Consider the following 15,707-nt stretch of genomic DNA (forward strand, 5'->3'; position numbering starts at 1 on the left):
TCTCCACTACAAGACTCTTGTTATGTCTACAAAACAGTCATATTAAAATCATCCTCAATTCTATTCTGGCGCTGTCTCCCGACTTTTCCTGACCTGATTCTGCGCGTGAACGGAGCAGCAACACAGACGACTCGACTAACGTACTACCTTAATTTCACTATAGCAGGGCACGCACACATCAATGCAACCAAACACATTTTGCTATAAATCCAGTTAATTTTAGTTAGTTTTGTGAACATTCAGTACAGTTTTAGTTAGTATTCCTTTTTGTTTTGATTTTATTACCATTAACGCAAATTCTTTCCACTTCTACTTTTCGTTATTTCATTTGTTGTCTTTAATAATAATAATAATCTCCTCTGCACCCTTGAATAAACACCATTAACATGATCAACCTTTTGCTGCTTGTTATTTCACCATGTTATTGAATCAAATACTTCATGCTTATGTGGTTTACGACATTATAAATGTTTGAAGAATTTTTGAGGGTCAAATTTTGAGAATTTGACCATAGTGAAAGTTATGGCATTATCACCCCCTTTGGGGATTACCTTTTTCCATTTTTGATGATATTCCTCCCCGTTCTTTATTTTTTCAAGTACCCCTCTTCGGTGGCGAGAAACTGTTGGTGTGATCAAGCGGGTGCTGTAAAAACAAAAGCTCAGGACAGAACAGTCACCAGTCATGTACTTCATTCAAAATTAACAAATATCAAGCTTCATATTGATCCTCTGAGTGTAATGGTACATTTTAATTTGCACTTCTTAAAAACAATATTTTCTTTATTTTACTCTTGTTCTTGTGCAGCACCACCCCTCAGCACATGCCCCTGTTATTTTATCTTACTTTTAAATTGTTGACTACTTCAAGAGAGCGCCCAAAAGACGGGGACCAGTGTTTATCATTACATATCTCCATTTTGAGTGTGGCTGTCTATCATTCCCCTCTTATTCATAGACCTCGGTGGAGGGTTTTTTTGTTTGTTTGTTTTTTTCTAAAATTAATTGACTCTCTATAGTGACCCACTATGGTTAATAATAACATGCTCAGTCATGAGTGGGATCAAACCTTTTCTTCACTTTAGCATTTAATATTCCCAACAATATAATGTAATACCTTAATTAAAACACAGCTACTAAAACACAATTTCCTTAATGCAAACATCAGTAGCTCAAAATTAGCAACCAAAGGGTTCAGTCTGCAGTTCACACTGCTGTGAAGCTACAGCTCTTTGGTCTCTGTCATTCTTCTGTTCTTGCAGACAAAACAAAGCAAAACAAAACATCCACCCTTCTTTTACAGGCTGGGTGAATTGTCTGTGGACATTCAATAATCCTAAAGTCAGCACCGTTTTTGTCTCAGTATCAAGTCAGTTAAACTTTTAGTCGTCAGTCCATGACTTTTAGTCGTCAGTCATATGCATACATCCACACACATTCATACCAAAAGTTGCTGATAATGGAGTCTCACGCGCAGCCTATTCGAGGCTCCATCACCAGCAAGATGACGTCATCATTTTAAAGGAAACAGCTCCTTGTTTGTTTTTTCCTTCTTTGGACTGGATTGACTCGCTGCAATCCTTTTAGGCTTCAGGATCAGTGTCCCATATAAGTGAATTTTCTCCCAAGCTCATTATAATCATGGAGAAAAAATACTTTGCGACTGTTTTCAATAAGAATATTTTATAGCGCTTTAAAGTTCAATCTCTCAGGCCTGGATTAAAGAGCTGATTTGTTAAATCAGGAACTCACAAAATACCAAAATATCACCACCGGTGGATCACACCTCTCAGATGTTCTTATCTCAGTGCACTGTAACAAAAGCAAAAACAAACGTAAACAATAAAACACTCATATAATAACAGATACTGGGGCCCATTGCAAACATGTCCAAAGTTCAAACCATCTTTCTCTCTCTTAGAGAAAGAGAACAATCCAAACCTCACTGATAGAATCAACCTAGTGTCAAACAAAACCCAAAGATCAACCAAAACTCCTTTTTGCACCAACAAAACATGTTGGATTTACTTGACTCAATAGTGGACACTAGTTACACACCAACTCTTTACCTTGGCAAAAACGTAAACAACTAAGTTGAATCAACACAACCTTTTCATAATCTCTTCGAAATAAAACTCACACCATTCATTCATCATTTTCGCTCTGTACCACTGCTCCTTGTTAGACTGTGTGAAGCACAGTAAACAATTCAGTGGAGGCTTTGAGCCATAAACAGACATCACGCACAGACATTGTTTTCATTATCAAAGTGCTTCAGACCATGTCCTCTAAATCTACACAAATGCCCTCTGCGTGGCATGAAATACATTTAAGCAATAAATAATCAATCAGTTCTTGCTGTTGTAACCAACTCCGTATTTGGATGTTTGTGTGCAGCATTTGTTAGTAAAGCATTCTTCATTGCATCAGCGTGTGTGTGTGTGGATCACTTCTCAGTTCATTGAATCAACATTTTAATTTGTGTGTGTGTGTGTGTGTGTCATTTCTCCCTCAATCAACGAGTGCATATGTTCATATGTATGTTTCTTTTCACTCTGAGTCGGTGCATGTAGATGTGTGTGTTTGTGTGGGTGTTTGTGTTCATCACTTTCCTGTTGTAGTGTTCTGGGTAAACCACGGCCTGAAGCGTGCCCTGGGTCCTGCCCTCCTCCTTTTCAGTCTGTTTGCATCCATTGGTGCTGCTGAGTTCTGTCCATACTGGTTCTGGCCCCAATTGAGGCAGTCCTTTTCTCCAGTGTCCAGCATCTTCTCCTTATTTCGCTCCTCCTTAACTTGACCCTTTTGCTTCGGTCTTCCTTCAGGGTTTTGATACGCAGCTCAATTGTCTGGATGTCCGTTTGTTGCTTGCAGAAGTACGACTGCTGTCCGTTTGTTTGCAGGTGGAACGGCTGACATCCAGAAGGTGTATAGGAGAGTCTGCAGCTTCCACCTCCCCAGTGGAAGACCTCAATCTTTGTTCTGTTAGTTTTACACAGGCCTCAAGGCTCTCTGGGATCCCTTCTTGCACTCTCCAGCCCACGGCTGAGGTCGTAGTCGTGGTCCCATTCCAGGGGAATGGAGTCCATGGTTGTTTGGGTGTCTCGGCCCGAGCGTTCAGTCCAGAGCTGGGCAGCCCAGGACGCTGAGCGATCGGAGGACGGCAGAGGCGACAGGAAGCCATCCCCCTAACGTTCGCTCCATAGCAGACCGGACAAATCACACTGCTCATCTAGCTCCAGGATGCTCCGGCCTGATTTCAAGTCCGGTGTCTTGGACTCCAAGCCTGATGGGTTCGATTTTCAGCTAGCTCCTCCTGGGCCATGCTCAGTTTCTGCTCTGATGCCTCGAGGTCTTATTGAGGGCAGAAACCTCAGAGTCTTTTCCGCAGAAATCAGATTTAAGTCCATTGATGTTTTCCTTGCTTTGCTCCACGGCCTTTTGCGGCTCTGCTGTTCGGCTCTTCTCAGAGGTCAGCTCCTGGCCGAGCCCCGACACCTGTGCCTTCAGCTTATTTTCTCCTGGTGTTTTGTCCATTCTGAGGTGCCTCCTGACCTCAGTTACTCCTCCTGTCTCTGGCACGCCCTTTTTGCTGCCCGATGGTCATTGTTGGTCCGTCACTGTCCTGCACAGTCTTAATGCAGAGTGGTTAAGGTCAGCATGGTTTTGCTCGGCCTCACTTTTCATCTGGGCTTAATGGGCGTCTCGTCACAGCTCTGTCAGCTGAAGCTGTCTTTTTCCATATGGCAAGAATGTAAAGAGTGTGTGAGAGGGGTGTGTCCAATCAGGCACAATGCTGGTGGCTTTGCGAGTGCCTCGTTTTCCAAATCCAGATGTTTATTTGTCACGTACACAGCAACAGAGAGAACAGTCTGTTGTTGGGATGGCTGAGCTCCTTCACGATCTTCCTGGTCTTGGTCCAGCACCGCCTGCTATAGATTGAGTGCAGGTCAGGGTGCTCGGAGCGGATGGTGCGCTCAGCTGATTGCACAACCCTCTGTAGTGCTTGTCTGTCCGGCATGGTGCTGTTCCCGAACCAGACAGTGATATAGCTGCTCAGGATGCTCTCAATAATTCCTTTATATAAGGTGGTCAGAATCGGTGGTGGGAGCCGGGCCTTTCTCAGTCTTCTCAGAAAGAAAAGACGCTGACAGAAATCTCCCCGTGTAGTGAAACGGGCCTTGGATTACCGCTCTCCGTCTCTGCTGCATGAGATCATTTTCCTGCAGCACTGTTAACATTTTCAAGTTGTTGTTGCGGGTTCAGCTGCTTTAGCATTTGGTCAGGGTCACATCAAAGATGGTAGAGGAGAGAGCAAAGATGGTAGAGGGGAGAGCAGGAGTCCAGGGTCAGCCTCGGCTTTTCCGGGCCGACAAAGCAGCCTGTAATCAAGCATAAAGAGAAAAAACAAAACAAAACAAAAACAAAACAAACGAACAGGAAAATCATGTTGTATTGGCTGTGTTACTCAGAGAGGGGAAAAACAACGGGACCAGGCCCTGTGTCAGCCTTCTCTCCCCCTTTTTTTTTTTTTTTTTTTTTTTTCACCATATAATCCTCTCATAACCCACCAAGCTGACAGGACAACACAGGTACATGTTAAAATTCTTAAGATCATGTTTAAAGCACAAAAATTGAATTTTCTTTCATTCAGTAATCACTTGTATTAATCAATCAGAAGAAAACATGTCACAATTTGACTTTTATTAACCACTAAATTTGTCGTGTTATCACTGGTTGTGATATTTTTTTTTTTTTTTTTTTTGAAGTTAAGTTGTTGTTCTGCAACCCAGAGGGTTTATTTGTTAGTAGTGGATAAACTTTATTGTGTAACGGCGGGTGTATGTTAAGTTTCACTGCTTTAAACTTGCTGGAAAATCTTCACGTGTTCATGGGTGTAAGCTGTTTCTTCATTGCGTGTATGTGCGTTTGTACATGGGCTAATTTAACGTTTTTTCTCAAACGAGGCATTTCTCTAGCACGTGCCTCTCTCTCACATTTCTCTGCTTGTGTGTTTTTGTTTCACCTTCTTGTTGTGATGCTCCAGGCGCCTTCCCAACCTCCACAAGTCTGTTGGCCGCAATTTTATGTGTAAAACTTCTCTTAATTTCTCCTTTAATTCTCTGCTAGCTGCTGTCTTTTCCACAGCTGCTGATTCTTGCTGAGTTTGGTTTCCATTACTATAATTTTGCTTCGGCCGCCGTGCTTGTGGGGGCAGTTGGTCCAGCCCCATAGCCACCTGTATCAACACACTGAGAGATTTATTTAATATCATTTTCATCACTGTTAAATAGACTAGCAGGCAAGACGCCCACCTTTGCACTGCAGACTACATGCCAGTCTCCCAACACACTCCTCTCTGAGTTTCCGCTTTAAACTCCAACATCATTCACACCCTAGTCATTCAACACCTTATTTGTAGTATCATAATCAGCAAAATCAGCGTTTTACTTACAGGCATGTATCATTGTTTGCAAATCAAAATTATAAAACTCAAAAACACGCTAAACAGGAAGCAAAGTCCTCTGTGCGCGTCACAGCTCATTTGCATGTTCACACACCTTCTAAAAATAGCTCGCAGTGCTGCAGCTGCACGTCACACACAGGGTCACACAAAGCTCAGACAAAACTCTTTTATTTTATATTACAAAGACGTCTTATATTCACAATCACTGACAGGCCTGACAGATTCAGCACCTAACAAATTTCGACAAATTTAAAATAACGGGTCTCACCGAAGAAAGTCCAACTTTTTTGTAGTCAATCAAACAGTATCTGTTACTTCTGGGAACAGTTTCTGACCTAACTTCTAAATCCCTAACTCAATTTAACTTTGTCCAAACAAGCACATGACACCATTTAAAACGGTGAGGAGATTCTAACTCCTAGCTTATTTCGGGATGCCCTGTACCCCACAGTTAAAGCCAAACTGAACTACCCCTGTTCGCCGACAGGTCAAGACCGCGCGTCCACGGCCAGGAGGGGGCGTAACCCCCGGGCTATGTGCTTCTTAGCAGACTTCTGGGCTGCCGTCCTATAATAATTTTCACCTAACCGATTTTGAGAAATTTTACCATAACGGGTCTCACCGAAGAAAGATAACTTTTTTACGACCAATTAAACAGTCTCTGTTACTTCTGGGAACAGTTTCTGACCTAATTTGTAAAACTATTAACCAGTCTCTGTTACTTCTGGGAACAGTTTCTGTCCTAATTTCCCTACCAAACTACCTGAGCCTTCAGCTCAATATCCAGGGACTCAAACCCAACATTCTCTGTTACTTCTGGGAACAGTTTCATATTTCTTCAACTTCATTAAATACTCTTAAGCAACTTTAACTGCATAACACACGGTGATTCTCATCAAAATCAAAACAGACACTCTACCAGTAATTTCAGTGAGTAGACTTTAATTTAGTCATATCCAATTTGGCACATTTTGGAAATAATTCAACAGGTAGTGCCTTACCTTTAGATAAGCTGGCTTTTGTCCACTCAAATCAGACCACTGGCTCGTGCCTGTCCGTTCGACAACCTCGGACCGTCCAAACTTTTAAATTCCACCCCAATACCACAGGACGAGCCCCCAAGCTGTTAAGGTTCAAAATATTGGGGATGGAGACAAGAGAAAAAACCACAATAACAACACTGGTCCGGCCGGGTTGAGTCAAACGATGATTTAATGATCACACACGTGGGAGATGGACACTGATGCAGACAGCCTCAAAATCTCAAAATGGTGGAGCATTGCTCAAACTTTTATAACCTCTGGTGCCTCCACCTTATCATAAAAAGCCTAAACATTCACATGCTCTCTCTCACACAGCGCCTAAGCTACGACCTTGGCTCCCTGTTTATCTGCTCCTGCTGAAATGGGGCAGAAAACTCCAGCACACTCTGTTCTCTTCTACTCAGACAAATTAGACAATAACCTTCTGCGAACAGTATTTCTTATAACTCAGCAATATAATGCATCATAAAACAATATCATTCATTCACAACAAGTCAGCAATTTAATGTAATGCAAATCAGTTTAACTAATGCAATAGTTATCAGCTTCTTCTAATTCAGGAGAATAATGCAAACTAAAACTACATAATAATTCACAATCTTTAATTAGGGGTATAACATGGCATAAAATAATATCATAATTTTACACGATACAGCTCTCTTCCTCAGAGACGCCTCGCAAGTTTCAGTGGCCATTAACAATATACAGCCATTCTCTAAAGCCTCCGGACTTTCACTCAACCTGCATAAATGTGAACTTTTACCAGTTAAAAGTTGTTTAGCAACTTCAATTCATGGAATACCTGTAAGAATCTCTGTAAGATACCTTGGAATTCAAATAATAAAAAATGAGCAATCCAGATGCTCCACAAACTTCATTCCTATTATAGATAAATCCCAAAAAATCTTTAATCATTGGCTACAGCGAGACCTGTCATTGAAGGGTAGAGTTCTGCTATCGAAGGCTGAAGGTATCTCCCGTCTAACCTATGCTGCCCAGTCACTACATGTTGATAATACAACCTGTAAGTCAATTAACAAATTATTATACAATTTTTTATGGAAAAATAAAACTCACTACTTGCGTAAATCAGTAGCTTTAAATTCATATGATAAAGGAGGTATAAATTTTATTGATTTCGGTGCTCTTAACAACACCTTTAAAATAAACTGGATTAAAAAGTATTTAAGAAATCCCACTTCTATCTGGAACTTTATCTCACATCATGTGTTCTCTCATTTAGACGGCCTTAACTTCCTACTGCTCTGCAATTACAGTATTCCAAAAATACCACTGAAACTTTCTCACTTTCATCAACAAATTCTTTTGGCATGGGCGCTGATTTACAAACACAATTTCTCTCCACAAAACTGTTTTATTTGGAATAACTGCAATATTATTTATAAAAATAAAACTTTTTTTTTAAATAACTGGTTTAATAATGGAATAATCTTGGTTAGTCAGTTATATAGAGAAGATGGACTCTTATATAATTACTCTGAGTTCCTCAGGAGATGTACCGATAACGCCTAAAGAATTCTCAATAGTGTTCGATGCCATCCCATCTGGTCTGTCCATGTTACACAGATGCTCCCACAGTGCTCCACTACAGGTCACTCCCCCGGATGTGTTACATTCTTCTCTTGGCAATGTTTGCTTTTCCTCTCATAAGTCTATAAATACCAAAATAAGATCTCTCTTTCAGGATGCAATGGTCTCTGTTCCATCAGCCATATTTTATTGGGCCAATTTTGTAACAGATATTGAATGGAAAAAAGTTTGGACTTGACCACAAAGGTTTTTCTTAACAAACAAAATTAAAGAGATTTCCTTTAAGTCGATTCATAAGTTTTACCCTACCAAACAATATTTGTCCAAATTTATGGCTGAAATAAATGTACATTGTACCTTCTGTCAAGAGCAACCTGAAACAGTTTCTCATCTGTTTTGGTCATGTAAATTTACGTGTAAATTCTGGAAGGATTTCCACAAGTTTATTACTGACTTTGTTCTCCCTAATCTTCAACTATACTATAAGGATGTTATCTTTGGCTATTATAATTTTAAAGACAAGGACAATGATGCTTTCTTCTTTATAAATTTGGTTTTATTTTTGGCAAAATTTCATATACACAAAAGCAAAGTCCTCGGCAGAAAGCCTGAACTTCTTGTATTAAAAATGGAACTTGCACAATATATAAGGACAATCTCCTCATCAAAAAACACTAAGGCTCTCAAGACTGTTAACATCTATATCCGATTGAAACTGCTAACTTGATTTTGGCTCTTGCAAACTTTTGTTTATTTATGTTCCCCTTAATTTATTTTATTTTTTGTACTCACTTTTGTCTCACTGTCCTTGTCACTCTTTCTGTTCCTCATTGTACTACCACAATGTCATCTTTTATGTGATCCCTGTTTTACTTGACTGTATGTTTAAAATGTGATAAATAAAGTTTAAAAAAAATAATATAACAAATCGTGAGTCTTCGACTAATCGTGGCAGCTCTAATTACAGATATCATCTTTCACTTGTGTATTTTAATGTGTTTCAGAACAATATTTCTGTTGTGCAGACTTACGGTTGGTAAACAGCAAATATCCAAGTCATTCAAAATAACATCTGTCATGTAGCTCCTGACTCCCTAAGAGTCAACAGCTTTACAGTATTTTTTGAAGACATACAAACGTTTATTTTCAAACTAATAACTGAGTTACAGGGTCAAAAATAAAAAATTAACAGTCAGTACTTTTGTTGTTCTTTTTGACAAATTCCTGTTAAATGTATTGGACCCTCTGTTTTTAGGTTTTATTTTTTTCATCTTGACTTCCTTGGAAATGCTAGCAAGAAGTCAGTTCAACAGATGTAACTTATAGTGAGATTGGAGGCGGTGCAGTATTAATATCAGAATCCCTTAGTTTTGATTATTAATCCTCTGGCTGACCCCATATTGCATTTTTTCATCTTAAAATGATGCACAGTCTTTATGTGAAATGCACTGTCTTCTTGATATTTATCAACCCATCAGTTTGTATTTCTGTGTGTTAATAAAGTTCCAACTTTTGTATTGTAACATTTTTGTCTTTTTCTTTCTTTAGTTTTTCAGACAACTCAAACTTTTAAACACTTGTAATGAGCTGTGTGTGTGTGTGTGTGTGTGTGTGTGTGTGTGTAAGAAGTACCACTTTTAACAACTTCATTAATATTGTTTTGTATCATAGTAATAAAGGTTAGTTTTAACGTCTGTATCCCCTCCTTATTTAATCTGAGATGTTCTTTTCTAAAAACCTCAGGATTGTGCAAGTACTTGTTGAGTTTAGAAGGTAAGTGAAACACTAAACAGAAAAGAAAAGAGACAGAGATGTGTGTTTTCTGTTAATACCATAATTGCAGTCATCTTAAACAAACACATGACATTTCTTTGGCACGATTGCTTTTTCACTGATTTGAAACTTTAATGTGTGGTACAACAATTCTTCTAGTTAAATAGAAAAAAAATGGGCTGTCTGTGTAAAAAGCATAAATGGCTGTTTGTCTTGGTGTATTGGTCTTTTGCCAGCATGGCAAACTAGATCAATCTGCTGGGACATCTGATTTGAGGACAATCACTTGCTTTTCCAAAGGACACTGACAACCAGACATTAGATGCCACAGCCCTGGCCCACGGTATCCCCCCCCCTCTCTCCCCCCCTCTCCCCCCCATGCATGCGGTGGGCCTTCTGTAGTAAGAGAGCAGCTTAATGAAGGTGACAAGGTGAAAACAGGAGGACTGATGTGCCGGTGCTGTGAGGGCATGTATAACACCACCTACCCAAGTGATGAATATAAGGAGGCTTTGAAGAATCTACAATAATTGTGTGTTGTTTGTACATGTGTGATGTTTTCAGGGTTTTTTAAATAAAAATCAGCTTTCTTTTTAATTGCTATTAACTGACAGTCAGATAACCAGCTTTTAAAAACATATTCATAAACACTTTGCAGTCAACAAAATTTGCACAGAGGTTATAGATGAAATAAAAGTATCACGTGTGTTCTAGGTGTGTTTATAACTCTGTTATTGTACATATTCTGTGTTATACATCATAATCATTCCAGTCTTTTTTTTTTTTTACTGTTTTAATCTTTATAAAACTGTTATTTATATATTTTTGTGATTTCTGCTGTCCTATTGGTCTGGTCTCTCTTGAAAATCTGAGAATGTGATATTCATAATAAAAGGATTTAAGTTTACTGCCAAAAAATGATTGCACTTCATAACAGAAATGTGATAACTGGCTTGAAATAGATTGAAACTGTTATGAGATTGCTTCAGGGAGCAGACATGACACCGTCTTTTAGGTTTCGCCATCACTTTGTATTATGCGCACAACACCACCCTCCTCTGGCTTCCACATGAACTGCACCTTAAACATCAACTGTTTACAAATGTCATGACACAAACAAACGTTTCAATACCGTAAATCACTTTTTGGACTGCGATCACTTTTTGGCACAACATCGGCTCTGATAACATTTAAAGCGCATTGAAAAACTATTCTTTAATGCTAAAAACCCATTATCAATTGTAATTATTTATTTATTCATTTAAATTTCAGATATCGATCTTCATTTTTGTAAACTGGTGAATTAATGATTTTTTAAAGAATTAAAACGACAAAGTTTGGCAATATATTTTTTAAAAAGGATGAATAAAACAGTAAAATAAAATGAGAAATATATATATATATTAAAATCTATGATAATTAGACGAACTTTATTTTAAATAAATAAAATTGATTTTCGGTGGCACTGGGTGTCATGGTGATGATGACGTGTTTGAGTGCAGGTATAAAAGCAGGAGGAAAAAGTGGAATTCGGGTTTCACGTTTGAGCGCAAACAGGAGCTTTTTCCCACTAGTGCTGTGAAAACTCGGATTTTTCAAGCTACAGCTAACGTTTGAAAATCTTCAAGAAGGATTTGCAAAATGACTTCTTCAGACTTCAGTCGCGAGACGCACCTGCTCTCCCTTTTCATTGAGGAGGTGTTAGATCAACGCTATGGTGAGTACAGCAGGCTAATATGTCAGAGTGCTAGCAAACAAATACAACTTAGATTTTTGTCTTTTATTGTTTGGAAGTAGGACTTCATGAGTGTTAACATTTAGGATGAGATGTTTCATACCTGAGTAACATCAATTTTAACATGTGCCAGTACGCTATAAAGATGGCGCCATGTTTTTTTTTAATTGCTAACGACTTAAGGCGTTGGAGGACGCTGACGTCAGCGCGCGGCCGTTTTTGCATGTAGAGGGTTTGAGTTGACATGTTTGGGCCGCTGGCGCTGAGTTATACGTGAAAGTTTCATAGATTGTGAATGTGTAAAGCTGGAGAAGCTGGAGTTTTAAAAGTTCACAGAGTCGCAGGATGAGTTTGAGATTGAAACAGTGTGTGCCTGCAATAAGGAGGTGGGAGGTTTCTCACCTAAATGTAGCTGCTTTATCCTCAAAATATCGATGCTCAACTAATATGAAGATATTACTCCTTAATGTGAATGCGTATTAAAACCTCAGTGAAAATCCACGCAGCCTTACACCACATGGAAACTTTTACCAGGTGAAAAATGTGAAGGCTTTCATAAACAATGAGTTCTGCTGGGCGCTTCTTACTGTTTGTGTGTGGAAGAGCTTATGATGATGTAAAGCCATGTCTGGACAATTTAAATTCAGGCTTTAATTTGTGTGATCACATGATTAACGTAGACGCACGCTTTGCTTTCTCGTAGCTGATCTGGTGAGTCCAGTCACTGCACCTCAGATGGTCGTCACTAACTTGAGGAACCGTGAACTGAGCAGGAGGCATCTGAACTCCATGCCTCACCTGGTCCTCACTCTTTACCATAACCTGGTGACTGGGTCCAAGGACTTTCCTTGCATACCTTTTAAAGGATGGTTCCACCGGGACCTGGTGACGACACCATTTGTCAATGTGAGGCAGAGCCAGAGAGAGAACACCACTCCTTCTCCTCCTACGGACTCACCAGCTGGCATGATGCTGCCGCCTGCGGGCTCCAGCTCTCATCCACGCTTCCTGACTCCAGTTCTTCCAGAGAAAGCAGATCTTGCTGTGCTGAAGGCAGATCGGAGGAACTGTGTCCGCACCCTGACTGTCGACGGCCTCCCCGTCACCAGAGTCATCTCCACTGTTTACCAAACAGAGGACACTGAGATGAAGAACCGCTGGAGAGTAACAGACTACAGCGCGGACGGCAGAGTTCTCACTTCGGTGCTCTGCCGTTTTCTAAATATGTCGGCAAAGCGTGCTAAGAGGAAGGCGGAGGAAGAGAGCAGCATCCGGAGCCCGACTCAAGCAAGGAAGCGCTTGAGATTATAATATACAGTGAAGCATGTCGAACGTCAGCAAGCCTGAACAAAGTGGTAAGTAGTAAATAGTGCTTAAGGTTGTTTCTAAAAGAATGTCCTAAAATATTTGAAAATCGTCGAGGTTTTAACTTTTATTCTTTCTTTTCTGCCTCTTGTTTCTAAAAGTCAGGCAAAAGAGTCACGCTGCAAAGAAACACCACACAGAAGATTTTCCCTCAGTAAAATGGTGAATATATTCATCTTGTTATGACGTTTGCTCACAATAACCAGGAGTGTTTCTGAAGTGATTCACTCTCATTTGGTGTTATTTGATCCAAAGACAACTGAGGGTCTTCAGAGCAGCGTGAACGGGCGTCATCTGAGAGCAAGACAGTCCTGGCGCCTTTGTGGTTCCCTCCAGGTACTCCAGCTTCATCCCACAGTCCAGAGAGATGCAGTTAGGTTGAATGTGAGTGTGAATGGTTGTCTGTTTCTCTGTGTTAGACTGACCTGTCCAGGTTATACCCCCGCCTCTGGCCCCATAACAGCTGGGATGGCTCCAATGGTTAAGCAGAAGAAATGGATGGAAGGATGATCCAAAGAGAAACATTGAAGGCCCTCTCACAAAAAAAGATAAGAACTCATTTTACACATTGTTGAAACATCCTGAAAGTTATTTGTTGTGTTTAGAATCTGGTTGAACTGTCATTAGAGTTTGTTTCGACTTGTTGTTCATTTCTTATTCGGTTCAGCTGTGTTTCTATGTGTCCTTAGTTCCCATAATCAGCCTCCTGTGTGTAAATATTGTGTCAGTCTCCCTTTGTCCCTTGTCAGAGTGTTAGTCTCCGTCCCCTCGTGTTTCCTTGCCTCAGTAGTTCTGTTTCCTACAGTTTTCCCCCAGTATAGGTTTTGGTTAGACTTTTTCAGTTCCCTTTGTCAGTCTTTGTATTTGGTATTTCCTCATCAGTCTCATCACTTTCCTCTCCAGAGAGAAAACAATAAAAAGACCTGAAGAGACGTCTATGCAAACGCTCTCATTGTGAAAGATAAGTATACATCCAACTAATCTGTGACTCTGTCACAGCTCTGATCAGCAATTCTTTCAGGTTTGTCTGTTTTGATGATGTTATTAATTGTTATTATCCTTTATCCAGTTAACTTTCAGAGAGGAGCGGAGGGAGGAGCGAAGCCAGCGTGCTCTGTAAACTGTCATTAAAAAAAAGATAAGTATATATTGATTTTATATTATTATGACAGCTCCTCCTCAGTGAACACTTCCTCTAGTTGCTGAAATCATTTACTAATTTTTTTCTTCCCATTTGTCTTTTGTTTTTCAGAGAAAACAGAGGAGCCAAGGTGACATTAAGACCTAAGAACCCTTTCTCGTAAAAAGATAAGTATTCACTCTGCTTTTAATCAGAATATTGATAAATATCTAAAATTCTGCTCACCTGGTTGATAAAGTTACTAAAATGATTCCCTCTTTTCTGTCATTTGTCCTTTAGAGAGAAGATGAGGAGAGTGAACGTCAGCAAGAATGAACAAAGTGGTAAGTAGTAAATAGTGTTTAAGGTTGTTTCTAAAACATCCCAAACATTAAAAAACTTGTTGAGGTTTTAACTTTTATTCTTTCTTTTCTGCCTCTTGTTTCTAAAAGTCAGGAAAAAGAGCCAAGATGAGAAGAAACTCCACACAGAAGATTTTCCCTCAGTAAAATGGTAAATACATTCATCATGTTATGACGTTTGCTCACAATAACCAGGAGTGTTTCTGAAGGGATTCACTCTCATTTGGTGTTATTTGGTGTTTGTCTTTGAAAGGAGAGGAGCAGTAACGACACTGGGAGACAAACAACAGGATGATCCAAAGAGAAACATCAAAGGCCCTCTCACCAGCTTTCATTTATTAAATTTGTCTTTACTGAACGATTTCTGGTGTGTACTTGTGTTGATACTCAGACAACAGCTCGTCTTTCTGTTTGTGCTGGAAGATTCAGGCAAACACATATTACATATATAGATTGTTATATGACACAGTTTCACATTTAGTGCTCTATGATAATGATAAGGTCCAGTTTAATGGTATTGCTAGTGTCTAATGAAATGAACACGTGATTTTCAGATCCAGCAAAGTGAATATTTTTCACTGTGGATAAATTACATGGAAACGTTTAATGAGTCATCAGCTATTTCACTACAAAGATGATGTGATTAAAGGTTCTCATACATGCAGGTCAGAAGTTTTGCTCCATCCTGGATGTTAAATGCTGATCAATGTTTACACATATCTGCACATTTCTAACAGCTCATTTCACAGGTCATCAGTCTCCTGACTGCATATGCAGAGTTTTATCATCACGTGTTCATGGCAGACAAACATAATTATGAATTCTTGTTTTAGTTCCATTCAGTCACTCAACATCAGGTGTCTGCTTGTCCTGAGCTGTGAGAACTACAGTGAGTTGCTTTCCTCTTTAGCTTAGTATTAATAAACCAGGTCGTAGGTGGGCACCTGCATCAAGGAGTCAAGAAGCATATTTTATTGTTTAATGGTGAAAACAATGGATTGTTGGTCATTTGTTTAATGGAAAGACTGAAAGTGCGGCCTGGTGTTGACTTACACTTATTCAAAGTGATGAAGTACCAACAGATACTAAAAGTCACAGCCTGAAACATGTCAACTGCTTTATTATTTCTAGTTATAAATAAACTGTCAGTTTATGGCCCCTGTGGCTCGATCAGGCCCCTTCCGGGAGATGGAGATATTTATCATTTACTATAACTTGTGCTTATGTTGGTTTTTGCTGTGGTTTCGCTACTGTGTTTTTCTCTTTTTGCTTGTTTTTATTTTTCCAGCAGGTGA

General features: G+C 39.6%; 1 protein-coding gene across 1 annotated transcript; it reads left to right on the forward strand.

Moving 5' to 3' along the window:
* Window positions 1-11,471: 11,471 nt before the first annotated feature.
* LOC146617989 (uncharacterized) lies at window positions 11,472-12,876 on the forward strand. Its single transcript, XM_085373583.1, has 2 exons — window positions 11,472-11,547; window positions 12,269-12,876. The coding sequence occupies exons 1-2, from the start codon at window positions 11,472-11,474 to the stop codon at window positions 12,874-12,876; spliced, it is 684 nt and encodes a 227-aa protein (XP_085229709.1).
* The last annotated feature ends 2,831 nt before the right edge of the window (window positions 12,877-15,707 follow it).

This window comes from Diplotaxodon limnothrissa, linkage group LG15, assembly GCF_057381915.1.
Source record: "Diplotaxodon limnothrissa isolate DT_005_m linkage group LG15, D_limnothrissa_male_GT1.1, whole genome shotgun sequence".
In the NCBI taxonomy this organism is placed as follows: domain Eukaryota; kingdom Metazoa; phylum Chordata; class Actinopteri; order Cichliformes; family Cichlidae; genus Diplotaxodon; species Diplotaxodon limnothrissa.

Excerpts from the sequence above, each read along its gene's own strand:
- LOC146617989 (XM_085373583.1), top strand. The coding sequence starts at position 11,472 with ATGACTTCTTCAGACTTCAGTCGCGAGACGCACCTGCTCTCCCTTTTC. Across the intron at positions 11,548-12,268 it reads GGTGTTAGATCAACGCTATG|CTGATCTGGTGAGTCCAGTC; the intron begins GTGAGTACAGCA and ends GCTTTCTCGTAG.